Source organism: Electrona antarctica (genome assembly GCF_951216825.1).
Source record: "Electrona antarctica genome assembly, chromosome: 16".
NCBI classification, from domain to species: domain Eukaryota; kingdom Metazoa; phylum Chordata; class Actinopteri; order Myctophiformes; family Myctophidae; genus Electrona; species Electrona antarctica.
Window position 1 is genome coordinate 40,130,863 of NC_136797.1, and position 13,570 is coordinate 40,144,432.

At 44.1% G+C, this 13,570-nt stretch overlaps 5 protein-coding genes across 6 annotated transcripts in view; 2 read left to right on the forward strand and 3 right to left on the reverse strand.

Moving 5' to 3' along the window:
- tjp2a (tight junction protein 2a (zona occludens 2)) overlaps positions 1-635 on the reverse strand; it is a 75,045-nt gene extending 74,410 nt beyond the window's left edge. The window contains exon 1 of the mRNA XM_079525093.1: positions 439-635. The gene's annotated coding sequence lies outside the window, so the exon portion shown is untranslated. The remainder of the gene's footprint in view (positions 1-438) is intronic.
- Positions 1-13,570, forward strand: part of LOC306940117 (serine/threonine-protein kinase NIM1-like) — an 805,056-nt gene that overhangs the window by 605,284 nt on the left and 186,202 nt on the right. The window lies entirely within an intron of this gene.
- Positions 4,491-6,470, forward strand: LOC306940172 (glutaryl-CoA dehydrogenase, mitochondrial-like; the record flags this gene model as incomplete). Its single annotated transcript, XM_079525187.1, has 1 exon — positions 4,491-6,470. The coding sequence occupies exon 1, from the start codon at positions 5,145-5,147 to the stop codon at positions 6,468-6,470; it is 1,326 nt and encodes a 441-aa protein (XP_079381313.1). The 5' UTR covers positions 4,491-5,144.
- LOC306940116 (phosphatidylinositol 4-phosphate 5-kinase type-1 beta-like) overlaps positions 7,585-13,570 on the reverse strand; it is a 28,786-nt gene continuing 22,800 nt past the window's right edge. Inside the window, exons 13-15 of one of the 2 annotated variants that reach the window (XM_079525100.1) lie at positions 12,710-12,812; positions 10,042-10,138; positions 7,585-9,637 (exon numbers count right to left, since the gene is read on the reverse strand). In XM_079525100.1, the coding sequence (XP_079381226.1) occupies positions 9,635-9,637; positions 10,042-10,138; positions 12,710-12,812 (203 nt within the window). In that variant the 3' untranslated portion in view covers positions 7,585-9,634. Of the gene's footprint in view, positions 9,638-10,019; positions 10,139-12,709; positions 12,813-13,570 lie in introns of both variants that reach the window. The other variant, XM_079525099.1, reaches the window with a different exon arrangement.
- LOC306940270 (proliferating cell nuclear antigen-like) lies at positions 11,281-12,066 on the reverse strand (the record flags this gene model as incomplete). Its single annotated transcript, XM_079525292.1, has 1 exon — positions 11,281-12,066. One exon carries the CDS (start codon positions 12,064-12,066, stop codon positions 11,281-11,283), a length of 786 nt encoding a protein of 261 aa, XP_079381418.1.

Genomic DNA, 13,570 nt, shown 5'->3' on the forward strand with positions numbered 1-13,570 from the left:
AGCCCTGGGCTGAAACATACGAGCGTCATGTGAACCCATAGAGTATTATTAAAAGGCGGGGGTGTGAACCATGGCTAACCATACAGGTAGCTCTGGTCTATAGCCTAATGCACTTTACTTATGTATGCAAAAACGCAACGATCCAGCAACGGCCTCCACCCACCACGGAATCTACTGCAGGTTTACATTTGGGCCTTATCTTATTTATCTTATAAACGCCAGATAAAAAAATAAATTCACGACGTCGCTACGTGTATCCACTTTCGGGTGTGTTTTTAGTCTGGAAGTACACGTTACTTGTTTATTTACACAATAAATGGAAGGAATTCAAACCAGCCAAACAAACAAAGCCTCCTGTGTGCTCAAGACAAGTGAATGCCCTGTTACTTGTGTTGTCAGTCATAGCGCACAATAGAAACTTCAGTAATGTCCTCTTACCTGTTGAAACCACAGACAGGGTGTGTGGTCTTCTTGTATCAACAATAAAAGTCCCCCAAAAAACGGCAGAAATCGTGGTTTTAAGTAAGAGCCGAAATGAAAAACGGTATTCTTCTAATCTGTCCACCAGTAAGCAGGTTCCTAAACTCTCATTTCCTGGTTCTCGCAGGTATGGGCGTGGTTTCGAAACTGCAGGTGTGTCATAATACTTCCCTAGTTTCACATGACAGAGGTGCCCCCCCAGTCTGTAAATGAGTCAGGGTGACTCACTTTCATTTAGATTAAATACAAGTGAGTTATTTTGGGGGGGGGGGGGGGGGGGGGGGGGCTGTGAAAGGTACAATGACCAGTAGTCTATTTATTTTTGGCCTGTATTCAAATGGTTTATATAGTATGAAAATATACTTACAGTACAAAAATATTTCCAAATAATAATAAAAGGAACTGCCACAATATTATGTGAGCTTGTAAATCGACTGTATACTGTTTTGTGTTAATAATCTAAATCTTAGTAACTTCTTTTCTCAAATATTTGTAGTGCAGTAAAAATAATAATTTGCCACTGACATGTGGAGTAGAGAACCATTGAAAATGTTGAAATACTCTGTACTTTCCAACTCTGATAAAAAGGGGGAGTCATTATGACCAACCAAAGTATGCGGTAAAACAATGGACAGCTAGGCCTGTCACAATTATTACATAATCGCCTAATCGCAATTATTTGAGATTGTCATAATTATTTTAGCATAATCGTCAATCGTTTCCATGTTGAAAAATGTCCATGCATTCATTCTCAAACATTTTTCAAAAATAGCAGAAATAGGAGATCTACATTTTTTGGAAAGTTGAAAATATTACAAATGATTAAATGTGTCAGTGATTTCTTTGTATATTTAAGTTATTTGTCATATCTTCCTTGTGCAATTTGTGTTTATGAAGCCTAAAAGGAACAAATTGCGTAACGTTCCCATGTCCAATGCAATAAATCATTAACCGCAATTATTTGTGTTGATTAATGGTCAACTTAAATTTGTAATCGTGACAGCCCTGCAGGTGGAGCTAGAATTTAAATTGTTCTGATTAGAGAGCTCTTCCTTCTTCATGTTACTGTTCTTCGAGGAGAGGGTCTTGATGCCAACCTTGCTCTACAGTGGGGTGTATAATTTCAAATACCCGTTGGACTGGTCCATGCTGCAAATTCCCACTGATTGTTTCCTTGTAGGCGTTTGTTAACCATCAGATAATAAAAGGCCTTGTGGTTTAAAGGGAACAACAACACCCGCCCTGGTTGAAAGGTCAGTTTTCATTCCACTCATGACAGAATTGCTCACCGATGTAATTTTATTGTACTTTGCCTATTCCTTATCTTCGTCCATTCATTCCGGAAGCAGCCTCGAAAAGGGCTGCATGAATGAAGTTTTAGTTATTATTTTTTATAGTATTATTATCGTTGTAGTATTAGTGAGTAATAGTGCCCTATAGTGCCCCCATCACTACTCTCTGGTGAAATGTGTATATATGCTAGAGAACCATAACTTAAGCATAAAGATCCTTGAACTATGGTGTTTCAGCATTTACAAAATATAGGATAGGTGATGAAATGTAATGGGACATATACCGGTAGATTTAAATATGCTTTGATTGATTGATTGATTTAAAAATGTATTAACAGTTTGCAGAATTACAGTACATTTCAAGCACAAACTCAATACAAAGGCTGTTAACTGTGAGTGGACGACCCAATTAAGCATTACACTTGTTTCCAATAGGGTCCACAATGTTCAATTCATCAAAAACATTTAGAGACGTACAAATAGACACTTCTATATAGACAAAGAACAGAACAGGAATTCATCATAATGGAGGTAAAAAGGGAAAAGCAACATATACAGTGAGGGGAAAAGGGGGGGGGGGGCGGTGGGGGGGATTCAGATTTTACGGGGGCCAGTTTCAAATTGCAGCCATCCGTAGGTGCCCTTTGAGAGCGGTTTTGAAGGAGTCAAAGGATTCGCATGTCTTAATGACTGTTGGTAGGGCGTTCCACATTTTGGTGGCATAGGAGCGAAAAGAATTTAGTCCCTTGTTTATGCCATCACTACTCTCTGGTGAAATGTGTATATATGCTAGAGAACCATAACTTAAGCATAAAGATCCTTGAACTATGGTGTTTCAGCATTTACAGAATATAGGATAGGTGATGAAATGTAATGGGACATATACCGGTAGATTTAAATATGCTTTATGAGAGGAACCACTGAGTAAATGTGTTTAAATGGTGCCCCCTTGTGACAAAGAGTATGACAAATGTGTAGAACGCACACAAGGACATAACCTGACTCCGCCAGATGGGGCAGCAGAGAGTACACTGGGTTCCCCCCGGAGCAGGAGGGGGGACTCTCTGCTGCCCCATCTGGCAGAGTCAGGTTAACAAGGACAGTCACATAGGTACAACAATCAATAATTGTATTTGACAATACCGAAATATACATTGATTTATAAATTATATATTTCACAAAGTGCAGGAAAAAGTAGACACTTCATATATTATAACAACATACAATTGAAATACTTTCAAAGTCAAAGTTGTACAATTTGTCACAGAACGAAAATACATCGCTTGGATGCACCTGGGACGTATCCTCAGTGATGTATCCCAAGGTCATCGGGGTTTCGGGTCTCGCGAACATCATACCCCTCACTCGGGTGACCCATCCGGGGTGATCAAGTCCCGACTTACGTCCCAGTAGCTACCCTCGATCAGACCCACTAGGGAAAGACCAGGGCCACACAATCCATTGGATCCACTCCGGAACTACTCTGCCGGGACTGGGAGGTACAATTCTAGTATGTGGAGGGACTAGGCTCTGTTGGTTGCCTCCTGTCCGGGCCCCTCCTACGTCTAACCAGGTCCACTACTGCTCTCACCAGGAGTACAGCCAGGACCTGTGTGTTGCACACATGTTACCGCAGTGAAATTTAACCCATTTAACCCATCTCTTGGAGCGGTGAGTTGCAGCCGTGCCACGCTTGGGAATCATTTGATTAGTTGATTTGACCCCCCAACCCATTGATGCTGAGTGCCAAGCAGGGAGGCATTAGGTCCCATTTTTACAGTCTTTGGTATGACCCACCCAGGGATCGAACGGTCCCCGACCTACCAGTTTCAGGGCGGACACTCTAACCAAGGCCACTGTCTGGCATAACTTTCATGTGTTGTTTTACAATTGATTATTTTGTCTCCCCAATTCATCACTGACTTTGAATGACTGAAAATGAAAGGCATGTTTTACAATACAACATATTGTGAGGACATTGCGAGTGCATTTACACACCAAAAAGGGTAAATACATGCAAAAACTAAAAGGCATGAAAACCGATATAATAAAGCCACCTAGAGCAATGGTTCTCAAAGTGGGGTCCAGGGAGGGACCCTCAGGGTTCTTCGAGGGGGGGGTTCCAGGGGGGTCCCCAGCAAAATGAGGTGCAGCTATCGGACAAAATAGTGAAGTGAAAAAAACGGTTAATCTGCCAGTAGACTTGGGTGAGATGCTGGAGCCAAAGGGAAACCCTAAAAGACACAGAGGCAGCCGTTTGATGTTCACAGATATAAGCACATATATCAAAGTCTGTTATTCAGTTTCAGATTGTTTTATTTTTAAAGGGACTTTTCCTCTTTAGGAGGAAGTAAGCTTATAAAAGTCAATGCACCATATCTGGTATATAACATATAGATTATAGCCTATTTGAAAGGAGCCTATTTGAAAGGTTTTCAAATTCACATGGAACACAACTACTCTTGCTGGCAACCTCCTACTCAAAACTGTCTTTTTTCTTTCTTTTTTCAGGGGCGCTAGTCCCTCCTGCCCAGCTTTGTGTGTTTGTGTGTACCCCATAGTGATGATTTAATTGGCTGAGCACGGAATGTGACATATGATCATTAAAGAGTGACCCTCACTTCACACAAGTGTGATTTGTTTTATATAGGAAGCTTTCGGTCATAGACCTTCGTCAGGCATCGCAAAATAGCTGATCTACAAGCTCACAATGCGTTTCGATTCTTTAATGAGTTCACTAAAAATGTATCATCAAGTGTATGACAATAAGTATAAACATAATGCACTCGCAATGCATCAATATAGCATTTACTCCTATTCAATGAAACAAAACCAGACCACGGTACCGGTAACTAAAACTAACATCTTAACAACATAGCGATCTGATCGATGGAAATTGGAACCCAGAAGAATTGCACCTTTCTAGTTAGTGTGGGTCCAGTAGGCAACATTCCATTTCGACTTTTTGTGACGTCATGTGGGTCAATACATCGTCATCATATACTGTACTTAGGGAGCTCCTCGATGGCAATTTCCCAGAATTGCACATTTCTAGCTGTGGGCTAGAGAAGCGAGTCCACTATTGTTATCGTATTTATTCCCGGGGCCGTTTTCTTGCTGGACGTGACGTCATCGTATATCTTTATTCCCCGGGGCCGTTTTCAATACATCATCATCTTCAGGAACAGTACACATTTTGTGTTCAAACAAATACGTATTAAAAATCCAATTTCAATCAATCGATGACAGCACGTTGACGCCATGATGTAGGTGCCTATTTTGACGTTCTACCCCTTCTACCGCTCTTTGTGTCAACAAGCTGAGAGGTGAGCAGATGTGAATTGTACACAAACAAACAAACAGGTCTCCACCATGGCATTGAGGAGCGTTGTGTGTCGGCTGTTGCTCAACCCACAGAGATGCTCCGCCATCTCAGCTCCTAGAGCCCAGAGAACCGCAGCACCCGCTAGACTCAAATCAGACAAACCCGAGCAGAAGAATCCCAAAGTGCCCAAGGTGCAGTTTGACTGGCGCGATGCCCTGCAGCTAGATCGACAGTTGACAGAGGAGGAAATCATGATCAGAGACACATTCCGCAACTACTGCCAGGAGAAGCTCATGCCCCGCATCCTGCTGGCCAACAGGAACGAAGTGTTCCACAGGGAGATCGTGTCAGAGATGGGAGAACTTGGCGGCCTGGGCTCGACCATCAGAGGCTACGGCTGTGCCGGGACCAGCTACGTGGCTTACGGCCTCATCGCCAGAGAGGTGGAGAGAGTGGACAGTAGCTACCGCTCCGTGATGAGTGTCCAGTCCTCCCTGGTCATGCACCCCATCAACGCCTACGGCACCGAGGAGCAGAAGGAGAAATACCTCCCCAGGCTGGCGCGTGGCGAGATCCTGGGCTGCTTTGGGCTCACGGAGCCCAACCACGGCAGTGACCCTGGCCGCATGGAGACGAGAGCCAGACACAACCCTTCCAGCCACGTGTACACCATCACCGGGTCGAAGACCTGGATCACCAACTCCCCGATAGCCGACATCGCAGTGGTCTGGGCTAAATGTGAAGACGGCAAAGTCCGAGGCTTCATCCTAGAGCGCGGCATGAAGGGTCTCTCCATGCCCAAGATCGAGGGAAAGTTCTCCCTGAGGGCCTCGACCACCGGCATGATCCTCATGGATGAGGTGGAGGTGCCCGAGGAGAACCTGCTGCCGAACGTGTCCGGCCTGGAGGGACCCTTCGGCTGTCTCAACAACGCACGCTACGGCATTGCTTGGGGTGCCATGGGAGCCGCCGAGTTCTGCTTCCACGCTGCTCGCCAGTACACCCTAGACAGAATGCAGTTCGATGTGCCACTGGCCAGGAACCAGCTGATACAGAAGAAGATGGCCGACATGCTGACGGAGATTGCCATTGGCCTGCAGGCCTGTCTGCAGCTGGGGAGACTCGTCGATGACAAGAAAGCCGCCCCAGAGATGGTCTCGATGCTTAAAAGGAACAGCTGTGGCAAGGCGCTAGACATAGCCCGGCAGGCCAGGGACATGCTGGGAGGAAACGGCATCGCGGACGAATACCACGTCATCCGCCACGTCATGAACCTGGAGGCCGTCAATACCTACGAAGGTACACACGACATCCATGCCCTCATCCTGGGCAGAGCCATCACTGGACTGCAGTCGTTCACTGTGGGCAAGTAATGTTTCATTTATAAGCCGAATTTTTTTAGCTGATCTACCAGCTTGTGGGTTGGCCATCTTTGTGCGTAAATACTGTTAAGCACAAGCAACTTTACAGATTAATCTGACCGATCAATATCTATGCTATCCTACCGGTTTGTCTCTCTGATGTTTGTAGAATTACATCATTATCAAGTACAAGTCAGAAGGCAAAGTGAAAATAAAAAAGTTACATTAAAAATGACACTGCCCCCTCACTTCACACGGGTGTGATTTTTCTACTTTGGAAATGGTTTCTTTTTGGTTTGGGACTTAAAATGGGTAAAGTTACAGTGCAATGCTCAACTAGTCAGGTAATGTTTGATATTGATTTCTAACACAATGAGCATCATTCTAATGGGTTAGATGGGCAATAGAATGATGCTCATTGTGTCTATTGTTAGAGCAAAACCATAATTGGCTTAGGAATGGAACAAAATAATAATAATCAAAGAATAAATGAAATGTCCCTTGTGTGTTCACTGTACATAGCTGAATAGGATGGGGCAGGTAACAGGTTTATGTTCCTGTATTTATCACTTATTATGGTGGCCAAATATTTTCTGAGGTGGTACTTGGTAAAGGTTGAGAACCACTGATAAACAATTCTTTGGCACCCCCAGGCTTTTTGAGTGGTGTAAACCACTCCTACAACTGGCTTTGTTAGTCTGTCTGTCTGTGCTCAAAAAATGAGCATGGTTGATGCCGATTGGTTGATGCTGATTTCATTACGTCAGACATTACGTCAGACCACAGCTGATCAGGCTATATAATACCTTACACACGGGTGTGATTTTTTATTTAGTTTTAAGCGCAAAGCATTCTGGTACACGTACTTGTTTTAACCTTATCTTTTAATCATTTTGTTAGCCAATACGTTTTTTGAGTGGTGCAAACCACTCCAACAACTGGCTTTGTTAGTACCCGTGTGTGTGGTGTGTGTGTGTGTGTGTACCACGGAAAAATGAGCATGGTTGCTATGGTTAGTGTGTGACGTCACTGCACCACTCAGTTCACACGGGTGTGATTTTTACTTAACAGTGTCCCTCTGTGACAACATTAAGCTGGAGATTATAATGTACAAAGATAGTCACTTAAAATAATAGTTTATTTGATAAAGACACATTTTCTATAATACAGTATGATACATTGATTTTGAAATGATATATATTCCACAAGGTGAACTGAAGGCAAAAGTGGAAGACACTTTAGATAACATACCATTTGAATCACTTCGTCCTCTGTTTTACACTTAACTGATGATTTTGTCTCCCCATTTCATTATTCTCTGTGACTTTTAATTTGTCAAGAGATGAAACGCTGGAAACACATGCTTTACACATACAACCCATCAGTGCTCGTTTACACCAAGAAAGTGTAAAAACACACACAAAGGCCTGATTTAATGAATCCATCTGGACTAGAGTATGACACTAGATTGATTCCAAACCCTTGTCTTGTTTGTTTACTTTGAGGTCGAAGAAGCCCCTTTCATAAAAAAATGTCATAGTATAGTTTGGACATAAAAAGTATGGGTAAGATAAGATGCATTTTCACATCTGACAAGGTTATTTGCATGTTCTATCCGAATATGAGATGTTATCTGTATGTTTCATGTTGGGTTTGAGTTGGGAATCTACTTGCCAGCTCACAGCGAATTGTTGTGATCTTGTAGGATGGCTATTTTCGGTGCACAGCACCGTCTTGGACAGATAAGAACAATATCAACCCAACTGCATGACATTAAGCATAACACATAGCATAGCACAATGCGTCAATGACACCCACTCTCTCTCAAGCAAAACCAGAGAAGTCATCTGATATTTATCTCTCTCTCTAGTAGCATATGATTTGAAAGCATCAACCACGTATCTATCTAATAATAAAAATGCATTTCATCTTTCAGGGATCCTGCCGCTGAGAGATTTCACACTGACGTGGCACTGCATAGATTATCAGAAAGTCACTTGAAAAAAGAGCTCTGTCAAAGCAAAGAAGCACAATATTTTTCCTGAGCACTCGCAATGTTCTTAAATTAGCAGCAAAAGTTGAGAGTAGAAGGAGATTTAAGCTACTCCATAGTGTCATGTTGTTTGTACATACATATATATATATATTAAAATACAATGGCAAATATATATATATTTTTTTTCTTTCTTTTTTTTACCATACACAAAGCCAGAGACTCCTTCCATTTTGTGTGGGATTTCCTCAATTAAATTACACTGTTGCCCCATCACACAACACATTGCCTGAGTACACAGTGATTTGACCTTGCAGGAATATACACAGTAGGCTCTGTGTATAACTGTATAGTCCCGTACAAAATGGTACGCAGAGGTTCCCGTGTGGGCGTGGCTTCCTCTCCCTGCACCCATCCCATCATCGCACAACCCCATTTAAAACTCATTACCTGCCAAAGACGGATTTGGGGGATTTTATTGATTCAAAATAGCCTCTCTTAATATCTACCGTATAGTAGCTTCCCGATGCTATATTATTTATCCGGTTCGTTTGGGGTGAATTTGGGGGTTTTCAAACTAAAAGGCCCCGTGCATCCTGTTGGCAAGGACCAATCACCAGAGTTCCATTTTGGCATCAAAGACTAGACTCAAAACCAACTTCTGGTCTCCTAAAGGGGCTGGCGCCCACTTTTCACGAGTACAGATAGTACAGCAAGATGGACGATCTCTGAAGCTGTCCTTTCTCTGCCGTTTGACCTGGGTTTCCAGTCAGAAGTGGCATGCCCATTGGCATGTACACGTACATGTACATTCATGAGATATTTATTTATTATGCCACCGGACCGCGACGGACGCGCACCGTGGCTCAAGAGAACTTGAGCCACGAGACTAGGCACCGTTCCGAACGTTGTGAAGCACAAGCCAATCGCAAGCTGCGTGTCTCCCGTCTCGTCTCCTACGGAAACAATACTTGCGTACTGTGACATACCACCATTTTTGAGGGGAGTATATGAGAATGATGTAAAAGAAAATGGCTGCCCTATTAATAGAATATGTGCTTCATCGTGTATCTGATTTGAGGAATTTCTTGCAATGGCGATGGTTGGACAGTCAAGGATCATCATCTTGTAGGCTACAGGCACGATTGGCTGGAAGAGGTATTCTAGATGGGGTCATCTTTCCTCACTGGAGAGAGACAGAGAGAAAGAAAGAGAAAGATTATCATTTCTTCCAACTGATCTAATGGAAGAGAAGTTCCGGCTTTAACCCATTCAGGCCTGACGTCGAAATTTTAAAAAAAAAGTTTTCTAAATCATGACAATTTTCGGAAAGATTTGAGGCACATTTTAACGATTTTTCAAAAATAGCAGACCTACAAGTTCATAGCGCGCCACTCGGTGGCGCGCTATGAGCTTGTAGATCTGCTATTTTTCAATAGCTAAATTATAACAATGTTTAAAACACCAAAACGGGTTCCCGCCCCAAAATGGGTTAATGGTTAATGTGGTTAAACGCTAACGTGACATGGATGCGTTCCAGGTCTCAATGGATTAAAATGCATGCCAACCTCAAAGTAGCACACTTCTTACCAAGTAGACGTCGAGTTCAGAATCCGATGGTCTTTTGGAGAGGGAAGCAGTGGCATCATCCAATGCGACGGTGGCACTGGAGGCTCGTCGGTCGCCACTGTGACACAGGAAAGACAGGTTTATTATTGATTGATGATTTGTGATGCAGGAACAGGGGGTGCATGGAAAATAGGTAACTACATGTACTCAAGTACTGTACAATTTTGAGGTCCTTGTCACAATTTCTTAGTGTGTATATTTTTGAGGGGCGCTTGCCCCTCCTATGCCAGCTTTGTGTGTGTGTGTGTGTGTGTGTGTGTGTGTGTGTAGCATGGGATGTGATCATTTGATTGGCTGAGCATGGACTGTGATGATGTATGATGATGATGTATGATGATGATAAGAGCACCCCTCACTTCACACAAGTGTGGGATAAGGTCAATAACGGGTCTAAAGGATTTAGACCAGCAGTTGTAATAGACATTAGTTAGTCAAAGTCGAGAGGATTTAGACCAGCAGTTGTACCAGGCAGTAGACACTACCAGACACTGTACTTTTTGATTTTTTTATCCCACGATTTTGTAACCCATTTTTCACCCCTGTGTCAATTATCTAATGTGATCCTGGGCTCTACACACCCTCCGCCAACCTAGTCGCCATATATGGGGGACATGGGGATAGCAAAGGACTTGAACTCATGCTTCCTTCATGCACTTCTTAGAGTGTCCAAGTTGCTTACACCTGACAGGAGGGAGTTTCCCTAGTTGGACGTGGCGCAAGTTGGCATCTTTTACTATTATTTTACCTGCAACCAATTAAAATGGGTCCGTGAACAACTAACCACTTCAATAGGCCATGGACCCCCATTTGATACCATTGTTTGTAATCTCACTGGGACACTGTAAAATAATCTAACCCAGACAGTGTAAAAATGGAACAAAATGCAAATGCAAATAGAGAACCATAAAAAGCGTCCATTTGGACCCCTGGTGGTCCCCCGGACCTGGCGTTAAGAAACAGCGCAACCCCATTTAAACAAGAATGACTCAGTCATAATGACAGCTGCAGCAAGCTCTCATTTACATTATGAACATCACAGCTTCACGTTGCAGCGTTCAGTATGGGTTTCATGGGTAGGTCTCCCATTGGCTTAGAGGCAGCCTAGAGGCAGCCAATCGTGAAAAAGTGTCCACTACGGTCGCTACTAGAGGTACATGTAAATGTTGTCCAGCCGCTTTTCAAGCAGCTTGCAAAAACCTCTTAGTCTTCGTTGATCTTGGGTGCCAGGTAGTATTTGACGTGGCCCTTGTCGGCTATCTTGTACTCCACCACTAGGGGGACGTCCGCAGACATTCTGAGGACAACCGTCTTGGACAGAGGCGTGGCCTTGGTGAACAGGTTCAGGTAGTTCAGAGCGAAGAGGAGCTGGACGGGCTCCGTCATATCAATGCTCACGGCGTCCTCCTCCTTGTCCACGGCGGCGGTCGACGGGGACAGCGTGACGTTTCCGGTGCCCACCTCTCCGGTGGCGGAGAACCTGACCCCGTCCTTGGTGCAGGAGATCATGACGGCGTCGCCGCCGATCTGAGACAGGTCGCGGCAGACACGGGCGAACTCTCCCGAGGGCATCTTCACCACGCAGCTGTACTCCTGCTCCGGGATGCCCAGCTGGTCCACGTCCAGGTCCATCAGCGTCATCTCGTAATCGGAGACCTTCTCCCGGCTGGGGTTCTCGAACGTGAGGGCGAGCGTGTCCGGGCTGTCGTCCTCCGCTCTGAGGGTGACGACGTCGTCGTTCCCGGCGCACTTCAGGATCTTGGCCATGCTGCCGAGGTTGACGCCCACGGCCAGGTCCCGGTCGCAGCGGTACGAGTCGAAGCCGTCGCTCCGGAGCGTGAGCAGCACGAGGGCAACGTGGGACGAGTCCATGCTCTGGAGGGAGATGCCGGACGCGCTGACGTCCCAGCACGCCTCCGTGATCAGGCCGTTCAGGGCCTCCAGGACCTTCTTCAGGATGGAGCCCTGGACCAGGCGAGCCTCGAACATGGTCTCGAGTGGTGCGTTATGCTCGGCTATGATCTATAGCCGAAGACTCTTCGTGGCAGTCTTACGTTTCGATCAAAGTTGGCTAAAAGGCTCCTGTTCATCTGAGGAGAGAAATACTTACTTGTACCTCACAATGTCATATTGCTGACGTCAATGTGTTGAACTCCATATTTAGAATGATCGGAGAGGGTCACGCAAAAAGAATGTTCAAAATATGTGCTTCCTTGGTCTAAAAAAGCCACGATGCCCACAAAAAAAACCTGTTGCTGATCCGTCTGGCGGTTCGCGAGATTATCCCCCAGAAACACAGACAGACAGGCAGGACAGATGGACACACCAATGGAGTCATGGTCAAATAAAACAATAATATGTACAGGATATAGTTGCACTTTTCTGGGCTGAGAGAGGGAGACCAATTGAGAGGCAATGTGAGACAGACAGACAGACAGACAGACAGACAGACAGACAGACAGACAGACAGACAGACAGACAGACAGACAGACAGACAGACAGACAGACAGACAGACAGACAGACAGACAGACAGACAGACAGACAGACAGACAGACAGACAGACAGACTATGCCTACTTGCCTAGCCTTGTTTGAGGATACAAGGTTTTGTTCTTAACAGAATCCATATTACCTGCTTTCATGATCACACAGGTCCTTGTTGGGATCAACAGCAGCAGCGAGGTTGGCACCAGGAGATCTTGGGACTAGGTCTGGATGTTTAGAAGAGCTAAAAACTGTTGAATAAAATACAACTTGAATGAATGAATGAATTAAAACAAACCATTAAAACAAACAAAAACAAAAATCTTGGGAGCTTGTTGATCTGGTATTTCCGACAAACGTTTTCCCAGAATACGGATGCTGGGGTTTAATTGGCTAAGAATTTCTGTAAATTTACACATACATTTTAGCGTGTGACGTACCTACAGTATGTGTGAAGCTAACGACGCTTCGTTCACACACTGCACACCTAGCAAACTCCTATCCATAGCTAAAGGTTTGTTACTGCGATTCCCTTCGTTTTTCCACCAGGAGCAGCAATATGGCACAATGAAGACGCGCTTACAGTACGCAGTGGTGGAAGGACTCACATTTGTTACTTAAACGGCTGCGTTTTTACAATTCTATCAATTAAACGGCTGCGTTTTACAATTCTATCAATTAAACGGCTACGTTTTACAATTGTATCAGTCGAACGGCCGCGTTTTACAATTCTATCAATTCAACGTCTGCGTTTTACAATTCTAGCAATTAAAAGGCTGCGTTTTACAATTCTATCAATTAAACGTCTGCGTTTTACAATTCTAGCAATTAAACGGCTGCGTTTTAAAATTCTACCAGTGGAACGGCTGCGTTTTACAATTCTATCAATCACCACCCACCAGGCAAACCAGGCATACTTCATAAAAACGACATTTTAACAAATACTGTACACTTTTTTGAAAATAAATCTTCCTTATATAATAATAATATCTGATGATCATGATTTAGG